The sequence below is a fragment of the Pseudorca crassidens genome, chromosome 8 (genome assembly GCF_039906515.1).
Source record: "Pseudorca crassidens isolate mPseCra1 chromosome 8, mPseCra1.hap1, whole genome shotgun sequence".
NCBI lineage: Eukaryota > Metazoa > Chordata > Mammalia > Artiodactyla > Delphinidae > Pseudorca > Pseudorca crassidens.
Window position 1 is genome coordinate 27,670,596 of NC_090303.1, and position 21,113 is coordinate 27,691,708.

Genomic DNA, 21,113 nt, shown 5'->3' on the forward strand with positions numbered 1-21,113 from the left:
GAAAGCAGTGGATGGACCACATGACATATTCAAATTCTAACACTCTGTATTGCTGAGACTTCTGAAAGGAAGTGACCCAAAAACTGATGATATTCACCCAAAGCCACAGGGAGAATAGAAACAGACCCAAAAGTTCTGAAAAGAAATAACAGAGGAAACATTTGGAAACAGAGGAGTTAGTAGAAAAGAGAAGAGATCCTGACCTAAAGGTTGGTATGGCCACAGTACACTAATCAATAGTACAGATATCTCTTACTGATGAGTAGCAGGGCCTAGAACATTGATCTTCAGGCCAGGCTGGGTCAGGCCAGGCATCGGTATTTTACTTCCAGAAGATGAAAGCCCTGAGAACTATCTGCTCAGTAGAGCATGCAAAGAGAACGAGCTATCTTGTGTCACATGAGGAAATTAAGCTCTGGAAAAGCTTATCAGAGTACAGCAAATATAGTAATAGTCATGGGTTTTTTTTGTATAAAGAGAAAGAAATATATCCCGCACAGCAATATACCGCAGTACATGCATATGCAACTGCAAAGTGTCATGTGAAAAGGTAGTCGTAACCTCGATATTTAAGGAGGAAAAGCCTTACACAGTAGTAACCAACATAAAATTATCAGTGAGATACTTTACAGTTTTCATGCTAAGTTTTTGAAATCCAGTGTGTTTTTCACACTTTCAGTAATTTTAATTTGAGCCAGCCACGGTGCTCATTAGCTACGTTTGTCCAGTGACTATCTTATCAGACAAGGCATCCCTAGAACAACAGTAGCATGTATGCAAAGTTGGTCAAAATAAAAACTGATAAAACTACTGTGGAGGACCAGTTTAAGATAAATATAACCTATGCTTCATCATTCAGCCATATGCTTTCACCTAAATAAATGTTGACCAGTTGGTAGGCTTATCTGGAAAAAAAAAAGGATGCTGCTGGCCTCTACGTTTCTGAAGCTCTCCATCTGCATGTGATTCTAAATCCAGCCATGTAACACAGCCACCATTATTCTAGGGGCCCCAAATGTTACCTGGTTTTGATGCACATATTAGCAAATTTGTTGATATTAAAGTCCTAGTAATTACCATTGACACAACTTATAGGTAAGCGAGGACAGAAGAAGTGACATTTGTTATCCAGTTTGCCAGGTTACTTAAACATGGTCCAGGAGATAGAGCACTGACTCAGCCTCTGAATGATACCTCTGTGGCTTGGTAACTACCTCTCTGATACTCTTTTCCTGATCTCTAGAGCGGCTGTAAAACCTACCCCACACAGTTGTGAAAAAACGACTGCCACAATGCCTTTCACATAGGCCTAGTCAAATACCAGTTTACTTTTTCCGACAATGTCTGCACAATGTTTTGTCCGGATCATAATTAGAATCATCTTTATACATCTAATATTTAAATAAAAGTTCTGGTAATCAAAGAAATACAAACCAAAGGAACCATATTATAGCACTTTTACACTTCCAAATTAACCAATTTCATTTTAAATAATATTCAAATTTGGAAAGTCTGCATTAAGAAAGGAATCACGTATGCTAGTGGCAATGTCAATGACTATCACATCTCCAAAGAGAATCTGATACTTCAGGGTCCTTGTTCTTTGATTCAGTAACCTTAGTAGTAAGCTTTCCTTGGGAAACAGTTAAAACTATCAATATTTACATCCAAAAATGTTCATCTTATTTATAGTGAAAAAATGAAGACATTCTAAATCCCTAATACCAGGAGAATGTGTATGAAAAAAACATACAACCATAGAATTGAATAATATGTAATCATTTCATATAGTATTTAAGAAATGTTTAATCACATGGTAAAATGGTATATAATCATGTTACTACTGGGATATAGAACTACCACATAGAGTAGAATATTAAATACATAAAAATGCACAGAAAAAAAGACTAATGAAGAAACTACTTTTTGAAAAAATCTGTTTAAACAAAATATCTCTATTTTAAACCCACATTTGGATTTTTGTTCAACTAAATATCACTTAATAAAAAGTTAACATCAAATTTCTCCTAAAGATTAGTAAGTAAAAATTTTGTTTCTACCAACTTATCAATTTTCTTATGTCAGTCAAAAAGTGTCATCAGGTGTCCCTCTTTGCCACGCATGCCAGAAATTTTTAAACAGAATGTAGATCTCCATCATGGAATTCTTTAAAAATGGGTTATTGGTAGAATTATTTTCTCCTTATTGATTTTTGATCACTCTGTCTTTAATTGCTCATATATGTGTATATGCATACTCTTAAACGCTTTTTTGTAACAGATCTATTTCTTCAAGTACTCAGTAATGGTTTTTAAAGTTAAAGCAAGATATTATGTGTTTACTGAACTAAGAAATGCAGCACATCCCCAGCAGGCCTTCCTTAAGGGCATGAGAGAAAATGCAAAAGCCACCTTGACTAGAGAGTAAAGATCTGAAGGGAACTCAGTTACACCACTGGGTCTTAACTGGCTCAAAAGGCCCATTTGTTGCCTGGTGACAAATCTATGCTAGCTACTCCAACATAATTTAGCCCATGAATAATTATCTTACTAAGGAAGCAGAACTATGACTCTAGGGCTTCCTGAAGCATGAGGAAACATAATTTTAAATCGTACTTTCATAGCAAAAATTTACTTTCCAAAAGGGTAGTACAAACAATAAAACAAATACCCAAGATGAGTCATTTTGACTCCTTTTTGTACTTGAATTGACTCAGAATGATTAAAATTCACTAGGTAAACTGACTGCCAATTTAGGCTGTTCTTCTCAGCACGCCTCCAAATTCTGTAAGACTAGAAAGCCTTGCAATCACGTTTAAAACTCCTTCAAAGACAAAATATTTCCTGATTTGGCAGAAATTAAAGCCTAAAAAAAAATGTTCCTTGCTATCAGAGGTTAATGGATTAGAGTACCATTTATACAAACTGGGCATAAAACAGTTAAACCGTAAGGCTTAGGCGGAAGCCTGGCGACACCCCAGGGCCCTGCAGGCAGTCTTGGCACTCTTCAGGTGCTGTGGGAGATGCTGAGTAGGAGATACAGGAAACAACCTTAGAGACAGGTGTGTTTAATGAATGGGCGGGGGAAGGAGGATAGTGTCTATAGCTCCCAACCCATGACAAACTAGGACCAGCTCTTCTCACCCCCAGAACAGGACAGAAAAAGGGGAGGGAAGAGAGACACCAGCAGGAAAAGACATCCTGCCTCACAGTGATGAGAGTAGTAGAAGCAGAGGCTTATAATAGAGTTACATGTGCTTTATTAGAAAAATAAATGGAAATACATAGTTGAATCCTTTCTTGAGGAACACCATTATTCTGCATTACAGGCGAAAGTCTGAGTATTTTCAGAATGTGCTCTTTTCAACTGGAATGAAATTACAGTGCCAGCGCAGCAGAAAATCTTGGATCACAAGAAAAATAACATAAGCAGAACAAAGAAATCATGGAAATAAAACACGGATCAAGGAGGAAATACTTTCTAACCACTCAAAATGAGGAGAGATCAGTAAGTAGTATAAACGCTGGGACAGCACCACAAGTTAAGCATATACACCGAATTCACAATTACCTGGATATACATGGACATGTACGCACGCACACACACACGCAAACACAGAGTGGCTTTTGCTTCAACGAATCCCTTCTGCCAGTCCTCTAAAGTCTTCTAGGTAAAATAGTAGGAACTACGGCGACAGGGATTAACTCCACTGACCTTCATTCACTCCCCTGATGCCAGGTCAGCTAATGGACTTTATTTACCTAGAGACCAGAGGGCATTAAGGCCTTAGACCAGCTAAAAACTTCACTGTGATTAACACAGTCAAGTGGAACCAAGAACATGAGTCGACTGCTTCTGTTACATCAAATTTTTTTCTCCTCTGAAATACGATCTTCCAGATTCAAAGAAATGACCACAGAAAAAAACAATCTGAACAATGACAGATCATCTAAATCCCACTGATCATACTTAAAATAAGACTTCCCCTAAACCATTTGAAAACTTAAAACCACTTATATTTTCAAACTATTTAAATTCCACACACATCCTAGATAATTCTCTGCTTGATTCAAGGAATCTCCTTTCCAAATTACCACTTCTGAAATATAATTTACCAACACACAGAAAATCAAAGATTTTCTTGAAGGTTTACTGTCCCTCTGCCCAAGGACTCTCATTTCACACCTTGAAACACTGACAGAATTCTAATAATCCTTATGGCCCAAATGTGTACATATACATATGTACACACACACACACGTTATAGCCCTTTTTTCAGTGTGCACAAAATGCACTTTAAATGCAGACATTACGGTTTTGTTTTTAGCGGTGCAGTTTGTTTTCTAACTATTTAAACTAACTGCATGGTGTTGATACCATAGGCTCCTCATTAAAGGGTACAATTTTTAGAATCTATGAAATTAATACAACTGTCCTAGGAAAACCGAAATTTCCCTCTTCATAATTACACAACAGAAAACAACTCTTTTAAAAATATGGAAGACACTTAAGGTTGTTTTGCTTTTACAATGAATGCTGAATTCTGTAAGTAATAATTACAGTTGTTACCACTCATGAAGTGCTGAGAGAAACCAAATTTTATCTACTTTTCAAATGGGTTGTGGTTAACATTATTCATCACAGTTAGAGAGGATAAGAATCAGCTTAAGTCTATAGGGACAACACTTTCATACGGTGTTAAACATGTCAAAGCAACCGAATATCTTTCAAAAGTAAAAAATAAAAATATTTTATAACTTATTATTATTTAAAAAATTTAACTCAAAAACACCACCAAGAATCTCAAAGCTTCTTTTGTATAACTGCTAAAAATCTGTTCCGTTTTTTTTCCAACCCAATGAATTACAAAATCAAGGACAGGAGAATAAAATAACCCTTAAGTATTTTTGATTTGTATAAAAACAATGAACAATGACCTAAATTCAATCCCAAAATGTTCACTAAAACATCACTGTTACTTATCTAAGACAGCAGCATTATTCAACTTCTCAGTCTCTCAATATCCAAATATTCTAATAGCCCTAACACACGACTAATGCTTACAGATTCATTCTTCTATAACTGTATTAGGTAGAAAATTGTCATCTGCTTTTCAGTCATTTACACTGTATAAAAAGTGTTTCGGTCACCCCATTAAAAAAAAATCCTTCACTTTAGTCACTGAAATCCATATAACTTCTTTTTCTTTCCACAGTTCCTAATAAAGTGCTCTATTATATTTATGTCAGATAACAGTTCAAACAGAATTATAAGAAGTCTAGACATTATATATTTGAACCAATATTTTCTAGCAGACAATATTATTAACTTACTCAAAGCTCTTAACTTTTGTAAGATAACAGATCTCACGTTGTTTATAGATTTGCTATCAATCAAGCTTCTCTTTTTAAGGTATGAAAGAGACTGGAAGGATTAGAGATACTGGGAATAGTAAATTACAACTCTTATTTGGTGTTTTTAGGTGAAAATCAAATAGTGCTCTGAAGCTATAGGTTGTTAATTCATATAAAGGATGGGATAATTGTTATTTTAAGTTGTCAGCTTATTTCATCATCTTACTTCTGGTACTTTAAGCCAGAAAAATCTAAATTATGTTAACTTTTAGTAAGAGTAAGCCTATAATAAGTAATTGAAACTTCTTCAAAGATACAGGATCAATTTTTCTTTATTAAAAATGTATTTTTTGCTCAGAAACTTGGCCACCAAAATATTTCAGAATAAACACGATATACTCACATTCATATGTGATACAAATACTGCTTACCTCAGTCAAGTGTGGTGTAGGGTTAAATCCACAGAGGTTACACACTTCTTTCTTGCATTCAGTGCAAGTATTGTAGTTAGGAGGATCCTGAGAACCTATGTTGAGTTTAGTTTTGCAGAGAGGACAGGCTGATTCTGGTTTGGGGACTTCCTCCAGTCTGGGGGGAAGAGCAGCCTTTTGAGGCTCGGCTGTTGAAGGTTTGCTGTCCTTAGTGGGCAGAGGCTTCTTTTCCGTTTCTGTTCTTTTTACTGTTGAAACTTGTTCAGCTTTGGGCTCTAATATTTCAGCTACTAGAGCTTTGGTTTCCTTTTTCACAGGGATAGCCTTTGCAGGTGCAGGTGGTGCTGTGGATTTGGGTGGCCCCTGAGAAGCAGGTGGCTGTGAAGGAGGGACTTGTTTTGTCGGGGCCGCTGGCCCACCCTGTGAATGAGACCCAGGCTGGCCTGCTGTGGAGATGAGATTTGACGCCTGGCTGAAAATGGATGCTCCAAACCCAAAGAGTTTCCCAGTCACTGTTTCTTGAGGAGTTGTGGGCTGTGATTTAGGGACGTCAGAAATACTTCCCAGATTCAGACTAAAACGTCTCGACTGCTCCTGAGGTTTCGGGGGCTGTGGAGATGGGGGGGCAGTTTGGCCAGTGGAAGGTCGTGGACCTTGGGGTGTTGGTGCCCCTTTTGGCATAGGCTTGGCATCTGGCTTAGGACTCATTCTGGTTTGTGCTTTCTTGGGTTCGTCCTTCTTCTGAATTGAATCAACTTGTTTTTGACCTTTGCTCTCTGAACTAGGCCCAGGATGTGAAATAAGTTTTGAATCTGACGCAGGTCGAGGGATGACTTTAGAATCGAATGGGGTGACTTTTTCTCCTGTTGGTGGAAAACTCTGTGAGGGTTTGGCAGAGTCTGGTTTTAGAGCAGGAATTGCTTTCTCTTGATCCTGTGATGGTACTTTGGAGCTTGGAACATCCGGTTTTGCTGCTGTTGACAATGAAGACACAACGTCTGTGGCTGGCTTTTCTGTCTTGGGCTGCTTTGGTTTATCATCAGCCACGGAGACCTTGGCCTGTTCAGATGGGACGGAAGGCTCTTTGGGAGGGGCCAGCTTGGAGGAGGACTCTGCCTCGGGAGGCTGCTGGGCTGTGACTGGGGGGGAGCCATGAAGGGTTGGCTGTTTCACTAGTGGTGGGGGCTTTTTAGACTCAGGTGCCTTTGAGACATCCTGTTTGGGTGTAGTATCTTTCTTTGGAGAAATCTGCTGTGACTGTGGGGTTGGCTTGCTCACTGCTGATGTAGGAACAGGGGCAGTCTTCGGTTTGGGCTGGGGTGATGATGGAACTGGAGCCAGGTCACCTCCTAGAGCTCTCTGCATCTGACAGTTTAAACAGAGCCACTCTTTTATCTAGAAATAATATAAATAATATAAAACAATAGTCAGTGAGATAATAACAATGTAGAAACAAAAACATTTTTTAAACTGCATGGTACCTTTTGAAACTATGTCTCTTATTATGCAAAACATAAAATATACATCAAATAATTTTACTTAATTTCTATTAAACTATTAAAATGTTAGGTACATTACAATATAACTAATGAACCTCTGAGCCTTAAGCTCTGAAAACAAAATAAAAATCAGCACAGAATTGTATTTTTCTTCTAATGTTAGTTTTGTTATTCTTTGCCTTTGTAAAACAAAATACTCAGTTTGATTACTCCTAGAAATAGAAAACCATGTATGATAAAAGAAAATTAATTATAACATATTAGATTCTAGAATCAGTTATGTTAGATATTTTCTCTATTGATGGCTCATAAACAATTTTTAGTTATATAACCCAGAGTATGCTTGTCAAATTATTAACACATTGCTACCTTCTTAAATTAGCAAGAGCATCACTTCCCCCTCCAAGGTGATATAATCAAATGTGAGAAAACAAAAAACTTGTATTAGCCACTGTAGGTTAGAAAGAGAACATTCTCTGTTAAGAAAATAAATGAAAAATAATGGCACACCCTCAAATTATCATAGATAGCATCATCTAACAGAGAAAACATTGCTTCCATTTCCTTTTCATTACTGCAAAGAGCAATATAAGTATGCAATATACTTATATGACTGGTGAGATATATATGTGAGATACACATCGTATATGCATCATGTATAGGCGTAAATGCATCTGTTCTTTTCATATCACCTTCATTGTTAAAAGGAGATGTTGAATTTGGTACTACCATATTTTAGAAGATATTTTAAAAGTACCTATGTTTAAAATTTACCTTTTCTTATTCCAAAATAACGTATGCTCATTATACAAAACTTTAAATATTACGAAAGTAATTTTGAAGGGCAAATTCATGATCTAATCTTTAACTCCCAAAGTAACCAATGTTACCAGTTTAGCACTGAAGTTCTTTGTTCAGAAATCTACACAGTGAAAAACTAAATATATGGAGCATAAGTACGAGAAAAGTTTTCTACAGTACAAAATTGTAAAGTATTAGGCTGGCAAACAACATACTCTCTATTTGAAACAATTCCCTTTTGAAAAGAAACCAAACTAGTCATTTCTAAACTTTTAAAAACTTTTTTCACTTGACATTTTATGCTGTTAAACTTTAATGAAAAAAAACTCTACTGTACCTTTTTCTTAATCATTAAAATGGCTTAAAAAAAAAAAGACACTGAAATTATTTAAACTCAGGTACCAGTATAACAGGGCTTATTTTGAAATCTCATGGAAAGCAAACTTTTGTTTTTAGAAGGTTGAAGGAACATTTTAAACTCTAACTGACAAGTTATATTTCTGTTTAAAAATGTGAATCAAAAAGCAAAATGAAAACATTTGTTACATATGGGTGGGGGATACTTGGGTGTTCATTACATTTGTTTTCAACATGAGTATTGAGTACTTATGTATCGCTATATTGTCTTTACCTTCCTGTATGTTTGAGGCATTTCACTAATAAATAACTCTTTAAACATGAAGATATTTGAATCCCAAAACATAATCAAGCAACTGTTACCTATGTAAGTAACACGACTAAAGGTGAGCTTGAATGTAAGGAAATTCTCTCCACTTCGTCCCCTTCTTGATGGAAGGAAATTTCTCCATAAACGTGCCCCTACACATTCAGCCATCTCCCTCCCCTACTGCCAATGTCAATTCTGCTACTCTACTATTTATTTTTTCTCATTTGTTTTCTTCCACAGTCTTAAATGATACCATGTGACCTGATAATTAAGCAGCCAGACAAGACGAAAGAAAATATAATTAAAAGCATAATTCTTTACTTATATTTTATCAATGATTTTTTTCTATAAATTACTATATGAGAGCTATACCCAGATTAACCACTTTAAACTACAAACTTCTAGGGCTAGTGTCTGTCATTGTATTAATTGCTCTATTCTTTCTAACAAATGGCAGAGCCAAAGAAGACGCAAAATGTATTCATCTGTTTCTTTCTTTATTCAAATATTTATTGAGCAACTTCTACTTAGCACATACCACTGAACAAAAGAGACAAAAATCTCTGTCCTCATGGAGACTATATTATAGAAGAATCAGGTAAGAAACAGGTTAAAGCATAATATAATTTCAAGATAATCACAGATATATAATAAGTATCTGATGGTGATACTGTGATGAGTCCATTTATCCTTTCTTCCTGCAAGTTCTCCCTCAAACAAGCCCCCCCCCCCCGCCAATTTCTTTGGATGCATTTGGTCTTATCAGCAAAATTTTAAGTCTCTTTGTCATAGGAACATTGGAGCGTCATGCATAGCTGGCCAGTAGGCTTTTACTCCATCTTTGGACCACTGCAAAATTAGAACACTACCACAGCATATCTAATGTATGATTTACTTCAATAGTGGGTCACACATACTATACTGTCCTCAATCCAAAATCAAATGTTTCCTTGTAGTTAATAAATGTATGTGACTATGTCTCCCAGTAAGCAGACAAGGGAGAGTTAGGAAAAGAGGGGTGGATAACACAGGTCACTGCTTCTTCATAGGGATACAATTCTACTTTTCTCTTAATACACCCTTTTTTCGAACATCTTTTGTCCTTCTCGTGACCCCATTTTCTTCACTTTGATAAGCAACATATAAAAGACGTCTGATCACTCAATGTTCCTCCTCACTGTGAGAATACAGGTTAAAATCATTGTCTGTAGCTTTCACAATATGAAAAGCATTTTATCCTCTTAGGATTTTTCAGAAAGAGCCTCTTTTTTATTTAATTCTGGCCAAATCTGTTGAAAACAGAAATGAGTTTTATCTCAGAACTTAATCTACTACTGAACACAGCAGCATTTCCAAGTCCCTGATTGAGCTGAAAACAAAAACAAAAAATCTTTCCTATACATTAATAAAATGAAAAACTCCATAGCCCGCCCTGACATTAATATCATGAACCACCATCTACTTTTTCACAATGCACTGAGGGAGAGTTAAGGAGTAGTAATAGCACCTTTGCCCTCTCACTCATCCGAGTTAAAAATCCCATTATATCTTTACTGCATTTTCAGTTATTTCTAAAGGGTGTCTGCATTGCTTGTGAAAGGTAATTCCCCATTCATTCGTTCACATTTCCAAAGCCACTGTCCCTCATTTGGCCCTTGTCATTTCTCAAATACTTCATACCTCCACCAAATAACACCTGTTTAAAACAAACCACCACAGAAGGGGTTGACTCTACTTCTCTTCAAACCTCAACGCCTCTCCAATAACTGTGAAATAAAGTTAATTTTTGCAAGAAATTCAAAATATATAATTTTGCTCCTGTTCTCATGTTAGCACTTACATAATTCTGCTACCTCCAGGGCTGTATTTCCCAAAAGACTGTAAGCAACAAATGATAAAGACTTCCTGGTACGGTCTGACCCTTTAATAATTATAGATGTTCACGAATATTTTTGGAGCTGGTTTCAATTTAAAATGTTTATGCTCTTCAAGCTACAACATTTCTGTGTGTACTCTGTTAATCGCCACTGTTTACCTTGCCTAAATGACAGGCTTCTACCTTCATTTTCTGGTTGCAAGCCATTCTCCCTATACTATACTTTTGCTCATGGATCATACATCCCCATTTTGATTCGAACTGAAGTAACACCCCATACTTACCCCACCTGCTAACCATACATATTTTCACTGCTTGGAGACAATTACTGTCTTGTTTAACTTCTAAAATTAAATGTTTATCTCCAACTATGAACAGAGATGAACCTGAATTTACTACCATCATTGCCTCAGACACCTGCTGCCCGTTCCATTTGGTATCCACATCTATAACACAGCTGGTTCTCCTAGTTCTGCATGATTGGGTCTTCATTTCACTATAGCTATGAATGTGGATCTTAGAAGACTTTAGTCCTTATCCCTTATTACCTATGCCAAAGAAGTCAGACAATAGCCAAGGCCAAGCCTAATTCAGAAGAAGCCTTTCACCAATATTTCATAAACAACTTCCCAGGTGCCCTGACACGAGTAGCACCCGTTCCTCTAATCATCCACATCCATTTGATAAGCAATGGGAGAAATTCAAGAAACAATATCAGGGGAGCCTACAACTGTATCAGTATTTCCAAAGCCACGGTTCCTGATCTGGCCCTCGATGAGTGCTTTTTTCCTTTCTTCCTGCAATTCCCCCCTCCCCACTTCTTCGGACGCTTTTGGTCTTATCAGTAAAATTTTAAGTCTCTGTGCAATGTTAACACTGGAGCTTACCTTCAACATACAAGCAGTAAAATGAAAGAATCTGTGTTAGATAAATATGTCATGCCTTAACTATTCATAAATTCCAGATTTTATATAACAAATAAGGAAAAATAGTCATCTTTTCCTTCCCCCACCTATAGTCTTACTTACAGCAAATGAATAAATGGAATTCATGATCTGGAGACACAAGTGTTTAATGAGCTACTCTAATCCAATTAGCTCTATAGAAAGAAGCAAAAAAAAGGCATAAAATTGTTCATTCAGTCTTCTGACAATATGCTATACAAATGGGGGTAAGAGAGTAGTCAGCCAGGATTTCTGCTCATTCTGAGGTCATTGTGTATTCTAATGTGAACCTGCTTATAATTACTAACACAGCTCCCTGTTTAATCCAACTCCCCCGGCTCCCTTTTATGTTATGTATCAGAGCCGAGTCATGTGAAATATAGTAATACAACTTCACTGGCTAAGGCTTTTGCTGGATAATCATAAATGTCTTACTAAATGTTTCAAAGGGTACCACTTGAAAGTTTAATTGTAAATTCCACACAGAGTTTCAATTATTGGTGCCACTATCAAAAAAGTAACTGAAAAATTAGATTCTGATTTTTAAGAGTATGTCTTTAATGATAATTCAAGATAATTAACTCAATACATCTAACAAATAAGATGAGTTGGCAAACACTGGGGTTCCAGAATTAAAGTATATTCCTGCTTGGAACTGTTCTTAGTCTATTCGCTTCAAAAGATAATGGAAGCTTCTCAGAAGCTGTCCAGAAGGCATTATGACTAACATCCACCCTTCAATGTGCTCCAAATTGGACATTTTAAACGCCAAATCTACATAAGATTTATAATGGAATCTCTGCTCAACAACACAGCATAGTAGGAGGCATAATGGACCATCTAAAGAACAAACACAATATTAGGAATTTATATTTGCTGGTGTTCATACCATTCACGTTAGCTACTGAATACATTTTCTTCAATCACACAATCACCCTGCCCTTGTACTAAAATCTGTTGGGTTCTTACTTCTTGACGCATCACGACTCAACTTTTCTGCAAACCACGGTATCCAAATGTACCATTTACTCCATCAAGGCAGTGTTCTCATTCTCTCTTACCTGAGTCACGATTCGAAATCCAATTTGTACTCCTCTTCCATTTACCAAATGCTTCCTAGGCTTTACACGATGACCCCTCTCCTTTACCACTTAACTATTCCATTCTCCATTAAGATCTGCCCCTTCTCAACTATTCCTACTATCGTTTGAAGCACAGCATTTAGACTCAAATAGATACTGCTTTATATATTTTTTCCAATTATTTCCTCTCTTTTCCTATCCTCACATGGACTCTTAAAAAAAGCAACCACTTCTTATGATTACTCTTACCTCTGTATTAGATACCAAGTAAATTTTAGATATTATTTATTGATGAATTATTCTAAACTTGTTTCCTACTTCTCATCAAATGATCTCTAAGTTATCTATGTATTATTTTTATTCATATTATTTTGAATGCCATAGAGAATATAATTAAATAATATGTATCGGATAATAACACATATTATCAAGAGAAACCCAAGGTAAAGTTTGATAACAGATTATGCGTTCTGCTATTCAAAGAATGCCCAACCCACATGACCTCCTCCACAAAGGCAGCTACTAGCTGACAGCAGTTTGGCTGCAGATGGCTCACTGCAGTTGACATCTTTATGCATATTAACGCACAATTTATTTTGGATAAAAACTAGACACTAGCATTCCTCAGAACTGTGATGACATGCTCAGCGACTTGATGAAACTGTTTTATTTATGACAATCCATCCAGAATTTGAATGGATACCTTCTGAAACTGTGTGGCTTACAATTTCTGCTGCATAATTCAGAAACCATTAACAAACTTTGTGAAATGTAACCTAAATCTGCACTTTTTTCTTCATAAAGCATAGTAATGTTCACCAAAGGCTAGAAATAACATTTGTTAAATCTTCACAAAATAGGGTCAAATGATAAAAGCATACCTGAGTGTCAGTGCAGCCCAACCAAAAAAAACTGCCACTTTAATCAATTTACAAAATAATTACAGTACAAAGACTTGAAAATATTATTTGTATTTTACTACAGCAACACAGAAGACCCCAAATCAGTAAACTGAACTTACACATATATTAACACTTCTGACTGCCTCTCACATGGTGAATTCAAACTTCTATATCTCAAATGATTAACACGCCTTGAACTATCACACAATTTTGTAGCCTGCGATCCAATAGTTTCAATTAGGCAATGTTTGTGCAATTATTTAAACAACTTACTGATTGTCCTATTATTTCACTTAAAAGTGAAAAAAATTACATTAGTGAAAAGACTCAAAGGCCTCATAAACTTTGTGAACTCATTATATATGCTGAAATTTAAATATCTTTAATTTGATCAGATAGTAACTGGAATTAAGATAATCATTTGCATGTTAACTTGGAAAGGAAAGAAGTGCTTTTAAAAATACATATATGAGGGACTTCCCTGGCGGTCCGCTGGTTAAGACTCTGCTCCCACTGCACGGACCTTGTGTAAAAATACAGTTTCATAAGGGATTTTAGCCTCTTTCAGCTTTCTGTGAATGGGAGCCCCCTATAATTTATTCAAATCTTAAATAGTTTTATGTATGTGCATTTTCAAGAATGTATTTAAGGAAAATCTGACTTTAAAATTAATCAGCTTTACATTATTTTCACCTTTTTTTCACAAATCCTAGCCACATTTTTCATTACCATTGATTTCCTTCTGACCATTTTTTTAAATCCTTCCTCTTTCAAGTTAAAAAACACACAGATCTACATATTAAAATTTTTCCCAACAAATACAATTATAGTTACATGTTCACATGATGAAGCCTGCCATTGACTTCTTTGAATTCTTTTACCTAAGTAGAAATCTGATCCGAAGGTTTGATGAATTCTACTGAAGTTTGATTTTCCTGAATAAATGATAGAAATGTCATATTTGTTTTACCAACTGATTTAAAAATCTTTATTTCTGATTAGATAGAAGAAAATAATAGAAAGGTAGTTTATTGTTTTATATTCAAGTAAGAATGTATCTCATCCAGGGCTTCCCTGGTGGCGCAGTGGTTGAGAGTCCGCCTGCCGATGCAGGGGACACAGGTTCGTGCCCCGGTCCGGGAAGATCCCACATGCCACGAAGCGGCTAGGCCCGTGAGCCATGGCCACTGAGCCTGTGCGTCCAGGAGCCTGTGCTCCGCAAGGGGAGAGGCCACAACAGTGAGAGGCCCGCATACCGCAAAAAAAAAAAAAAAAAAAAAAGAATGTATCTCATCCATATGGTGTTTATTATTTTCTATTTTACAAACAAGACTCCATCTGCATTTGCTAAATTATTGACTCTCCCTCTAAACTCTGAGTTCTATTCTTAACAGTGAGCAAAGTTATCAACTTCATTATGTCTATTTTCAAAATCTAACAGAGTGGCTGGCTCATAGTAGGAGCTCATGGCTTTCTAAAGAACAAAAAAGAGCTCAGCAATATAAATAAGGCTTTGGTTTGAGCAAGAGTGAGTAGAAAGGTATAAAGTCAGTGCTCTTACACCTCAATTTTTTACACTAAATTTCAAAAATAAACTCCTGCCAAGAAGGTTAATTTCTTTTTTTTTAATTGAAGTATAGTTGATTTACAATGTTGTTAGTTTCAGGTGTTCAGCAAACTGACTGAGATATACTGATATAGATACATATTAGATATATATGTATACACACATATATATATTCTTTTTCAGATTCTTTTCCATTATAGGTTATTACAAGATATTAAATACAGTACCCTGTGCTATACAGTAGATCCTTGTTGTTTATCTATTTTATATATAGTAGTGTGCACCTGTTAACCCCAAATTCTCAATTTATCCCTCTCCCCACCTTTCCCTTTCGGTAATCATAAACATGTTCTCTATGTCTGTGAGTCTCAAGAAGGTTGATTTCTTATAACTTTAAGAATATGTAAAATTCTCTCTCTCTCTCTCTCTCTCACACACACACACACACACACACACACACTTTCTGTAATCTAGAAATGACTGGTTTAAAATCAATGTGCTCTTCTATTTAAAAATGTTGCTAAATTTAGATCTAGCTTCTTGTATGAGATTCATTGCTAAGTAATTCTGTGACCTTGCAAATTCTTACCCTCGGTTTCCCAGTGACAAACGGAGTTAACAATGATGGCAACATCCCTACTTATTAGGATTTTTATACAGATTAATAATAAATACAAATATTTATTCCTGCCAATTTCAAAGCACTTCCACTTATACTGCCAAATGTAATTTTTTTTTTAATGGTTTAGATTTTTTTTTTAACATCTTTATTGGAGTATAATTGCTTTACAATGGTATGTTAGTTTCAGCTTCACAACAAAATGAATCAGTTATATATATACATATATTCCCATATCTCTTCCCGCTTGCGTCTCCCTCCTTCCCACCCTCCCTATCCCACCCCTCCAGGCGGTCACAAAGCACCGAGCTGATCTCCCTGTGCTATGCGGCTGCTTCCCACTAGCTATCTACCTTACGTTTGGTAGTGTATATATGTCCATGCCTCTTTATCGCTTTGTCACCGTTTACCCTTCCCCCTCCCCATAGCCTCAAGTCCATTCTCTAGTAAGTCTGTGTCTTTATTCCTGTTTCACCCCTAGGTTTTTCATGACATTTTTTTTTTAAATTCCATATATATGTGTTAGCATACGGTATTTGTCTCTCCCTTTCTGACTTACTTCACTCTGTATGACAGACTCTAGGTCTATCCACCTCATTACAAATAGCTCAATTTCGTCTCTTTTTATGGCTGAGTAATATTCCATTGTATATATGTGCCACATCTTCTTTATCCATTCATCTGATGATGGACACTAGTATATGACAAGTCTCACAAATAAGAAAAATAAATACTCAGAAAAGTTAAAATGACCTGACCGAATTACAGTAAGAGTAAAGTAAGAAGACAGGCAAGAAACATTGTCTATAGTGAAGTTACTGCTTCTTTATCAAAGGTAACTAGAACTACTGCTGATTGAATTCAGAGGAATATCAGCGAGAGTATTTATGTGTAAAGGGCAGAGCTAGGACTACAACCCAGATCTTTATATGCCTTACTGATGCTTTCGATATTGGCATTACTTTAAGGAAGATATATAAACTTCTAATAGATTATTTACATCTTTGTCTTCAATGTAGTACTTTTGAAATGTTTGTAAGTAAGAGCCCAGTTTCACCTAAGCTAATTAAGATATGGAACAGCGGAGAGTGTTAGGTATGTGTGATTTCTCCAGGGATGTGAACAATGAGCAAGTTAACCCATCCCTGTATTAAGTTTACTGATCCAATAATGATTCTGTTAGTTGTGGGTATCTGCTTTCACAGCAGAACATCTGTTCTTACTAAGCTATACAGATCATCATACTAGCTGCAATAATATGTAGCAACACTTAGTAGACATTACAAAAAGCTGGACATGCAGAAAGACACCTGAAACATCTAGTTATTTAAAAGCTGAAAGTGGAAAAAAGCTTTGGTTCTAATGATTAAACTTATGGGTAGAGCATGAGGAATACGTATTTATTTTATAGGTGCAACATCCAAGTAATGAGGAAAATGCTGCAAACTAGACCTCATGGAAAATGAAAGCTAAACAAACATGGCGTTCGTGAACACATTTAAGTAATAAGGATTTTTAAATGATTATTTCTAGTCCTCTAAATTCATGAGAAAATTATTTTAAATAAATTTTGTTATACTCAGGGTATTTTTGTTTTAAATACTATGAAGGATACCTAAGGATTATTAGAGAATAACAAAACAAACAAAACAAAACAAACCCAGAATATTCTTTGTCTTCTAAAAACTTTATGTTTAGAATCAAGGGACTTTATTTCTCTTTACTGGGTTCATTTAAAATTGTGCCAGTTAAAGTATACATGCCTGTGACAAGCAAAGAACAAATGAAAAAACGGACCAAATCTGGCATTACAGGCATAAGGCATTTCAAATCATTACTGTTATCTAGAACCAAAAATTCCTGACATTTCACCAAGTAGAATGCCAAAGCTAAAGATGTGAAAATCGAGACTCTAATTTACCCATTCCTTCATATCATATAAATTGTTTAATCAGTCATGTGATGAATGAGAATTTTTTAAATTACTCAAGTGTTAATTATAAGATGAATTTCCAAATACCGTATGCTAACACATATATATGGAATCTAAAAAAAAAAAAAAAAATGGTTCTGATGAACCTAGGGGCAGAACAGGAATAATGACGCAGATGTAGAGAATGGACTTGAGGACACGGGGTGGGGGGGGAACGGTAAGCTGGGACGAAGTGCGAGAGTGGCATGGACACACATACATTACCAAATGTAAAACAGATAGCTAGTGGGGAGCAGCTGCATAGCACGGAGATCGGCTCGGTGCTTTGTGACCACCTCGACAGGTGGGATAGGGAGGGTGGGAGGGAGACGCAAGAGGGAAGAGATATGGGGAAGAGATATACATATGTATATGTATGGCTGATTCATTCTGTTATACAGCAGAAACTAACACACCATTGTAAAGCAATTATACTCCAATAAAGATGTTTAAAAAAAATAATAATAATAAAGCAAAGGAAAATTTTTTAAAAAACAAAAACAAGCAAAAAAAAAAAAAAAACGAATTTCCAAGGTTAAAAAAATAGCACAAAGGGCTTCCCTGGTGGCACTGTGGTTGACAGTCCGCCTGCCGATGCAGGGGACACAGGTTCGTGCCCCTGTCCGGGAAGATCCCACGTGCCGCGGAGCAGCTGGGCCCATGAGCCATGGCCACTGAGCCTGCGCATCCGGAGCCTGTGCTCCGCAACGGGAGAGGCCACAACAGTGAGAGGCCCGTGTACCGAAAAAAAAAAAAAAATAGCACAAAAAGGTTTGACATTAAAAGTAAAAGCCTCTCTCTCAGGCACCAAGCTTGCATCTTCAGAATCAATCAGTGTTAACTTTTGCTGTGACTTTTTCTAGTGGCTGCCATTATAACATCAAATAATAAGTTTTGATTTATAAATTTAAGATGCTATGTATTTTCTCCTTCTATAAAAGCAACATTTTTTCAAAAAACAACCTTATATTATCATGTTTTAGGGTTGTCTTAAGCAATATCCAAGAAATTATATTTGATGTATTAATTATTTTAACACACAGTTAAAGGATGTATAACTTTTTCAGTTTGATTTGTGTACCATCTAATATCATCTCACATTCCACTACTATTATGCAATCACATTTTAGAAAAAAATGACTTTTTAGTCTTTTTAGTTTTCTTCATTTCTGGGGCATAATCAGCTACTCCATCCCACTCTTTTCATTGTCCATTTTAATAGAGGAACTCCTACAGTGATTGTGATATATACATACATACACCTACATACACATTTATACATATATACATACACTTATACAGTGCCAATGATTTTTATGGACCCTTAAGTGTGAAAAAAAATTCTTAAGCTGCCCTCACACTCCCTCTTGATATCTTGCCTGGATAGAGGATTCATCTAATCACCATCTCTACAAATTTAAAGAAATTGGCTGTCTTCTGTGTTGACACCTGCCTGATTTCTCATCTTTTTGTAGATGCTAATTTTTTTCTCTGTGGAAGTCTTCCAACTTTTCTCCTTACCCTTGGAAATCAGATTATTTCACCAGGATGTATCTATCAGATGTTTTACTAATCTTGCTTGATCCATTGGTGGATCAAAATCTGAAGACTTACATTTTCTTTCTTCTAGAGCCTGACTCCATAGCCTTCATTCATTTTTTTCTGGAACTCCTATTAGAGCTCTTAGATATAATTTCCATGATTTTTAATATTTCTCTTAAAGCCTCAGAACTCCCAGAGTCCCAAGGGAGCCCCAGAATTTCAGATGACCACACCCCCAAAATGTCTACAACTCCATGGACAAGAGTTTAGAAAGAGCTCCTTATGCTGGAGTAAAATGCTCATTCCCCAGCCTCCACATCACCACAGGAAGGAGTAAAGAGAGGCATCTCAGAATTGTGCACATTCCTGGGTACATTCCCACTCTTTCCTTAACCCCCCTCGAGCTCCCAGCCTCAGAACTATACAAATTAGACCTTTAGTCACCACTAAAAATTCCAGATTCCTGAGTCATCCCTCAACTCCCAGACTCCAATCCCCCAATTAGAGGGAGTGAGAGGACCCTACCACCACATCACCAACCCTCCCTTGGTCTGTGCTATAACCTTCTACTTCATTTTTCTCCATAACACTTATTACCATCTGTCACACTATACGTTTTATTTATTTGCCACTCTTACTAGAATACATGTCGCACAAGGGAAGAATTTTTGGCTACTTTATTCACTTTTACAACTAGCACAGTCCAGAAAAGTGCCTGAAACATAGTAGGTGCTCAGTTAAATAGCTGGATAATTTGCTCTACAAGCTGGGAAAATTCTGGGTCTTCCTTTTCCAGAACATCAACCAGGCCTATTTTTACCCTCAATCAGCCCACTGAAATTTGAGTGTACTAATTATTGATGAAATACCCTCTCTTAAGTATTTCTCAGGAATAATAAGAATTTTATAAGTTCTTTATATTTCCTGAATGGACTCCTTCCTGTGAGGTCAGGGGTTTTGTTTTGTCTTTCACTAGTTTATCCATGTCCTTCCTGTGATATTATTGCTAAAATGTCAAGTGACTCTCTTCAAACCATTCATTTACAGTGAATGTCTCCATTATTTAGAATGGGTAATCAACAGAGGTTTTTCTGTATTTCTTGACAGTTCTGCTTCCCCATTAGTCCTCTTCTTTGAATAAGAGGAAGTAGGATGGCAGAGGGTCAGTGTCCAAAGTAAGGACAGCTTTACTAGGAGGGTAATAGATTTAGTAAATTTGACTCCTTAAGTGTTTTGTTTGTTTCCTCCTTTAAATCACTCTGTTGTGGGAGAGGAGCATTACTTCTTCTCATTTTCTTTCGAAAGCCCTACTTTTCTAATGAGCGCCCTTCCTCAGGCAGTTCATCCCTTCATTTGGAGAATTCTTTGGCTTTAGCCTAAGCAGAAGAAAATAAAGCCTCTTCTACCTGCTGTCTTCCACTAGAGATTAGGAAAGAGTCCACTTGTCCTGTTTGTTCCTCCTGTAGTTCTGTAATTTATTACTTGATCACTACCTACGACCCACTGTTGCTGTCTGTATTTGTGGATGCTAAGCTCAGAGCTTCACTGAGGCTCCATAAGGAAGCCACCTGACAGTGGTTTCTTTAGCTCTGTTTCTGTCACTACCTTTCCATCTACTTTCTATCTTCTAGGAATTCTTCAACCTGCCAATTTATGTTATTGGTGGTCTTTCCCATTTTTTCAAACTACTACACTTTTTTTTAATGAGTACTTTTTATTATTGGTTTTACTTATTCATTTATTTTTTAACTGAGGTATACAGAACTACTATACTTTCAATCTTTTAAAACTGGGACCTCTAGAGAGGAGGTGAACGCATATGTGCTCAGAACCGTGTTGCTGTCTCTGCTTAGAATT

The 21,113-nt window shown here is 36.4% G+C and overlaps 1 protein-coding gene across 1 annotated transcript in view; it reads right to left on the minus strand.

Annotated features, from left to right (window-relative positions):
- Positions 1-5,689: 5,689 nt before the first annotated feature.
- Positions 5,690-21,113, minus strand: part of LOC137229579 (protein piccolo-like) — a 28,305-nt gene continuing 12,881 nt past the window's right edge. Inside the window, exon 3 of the mRNA XM_067747638.1 lies at positions 5,690-7,180. Within this exon, the coding sequence (XP_067603739.1) occupies positions 5,690-7,180 (1,491 nt within the window). The remainder of the gene's footprint in view (positions 7,181-21,113) is intronic.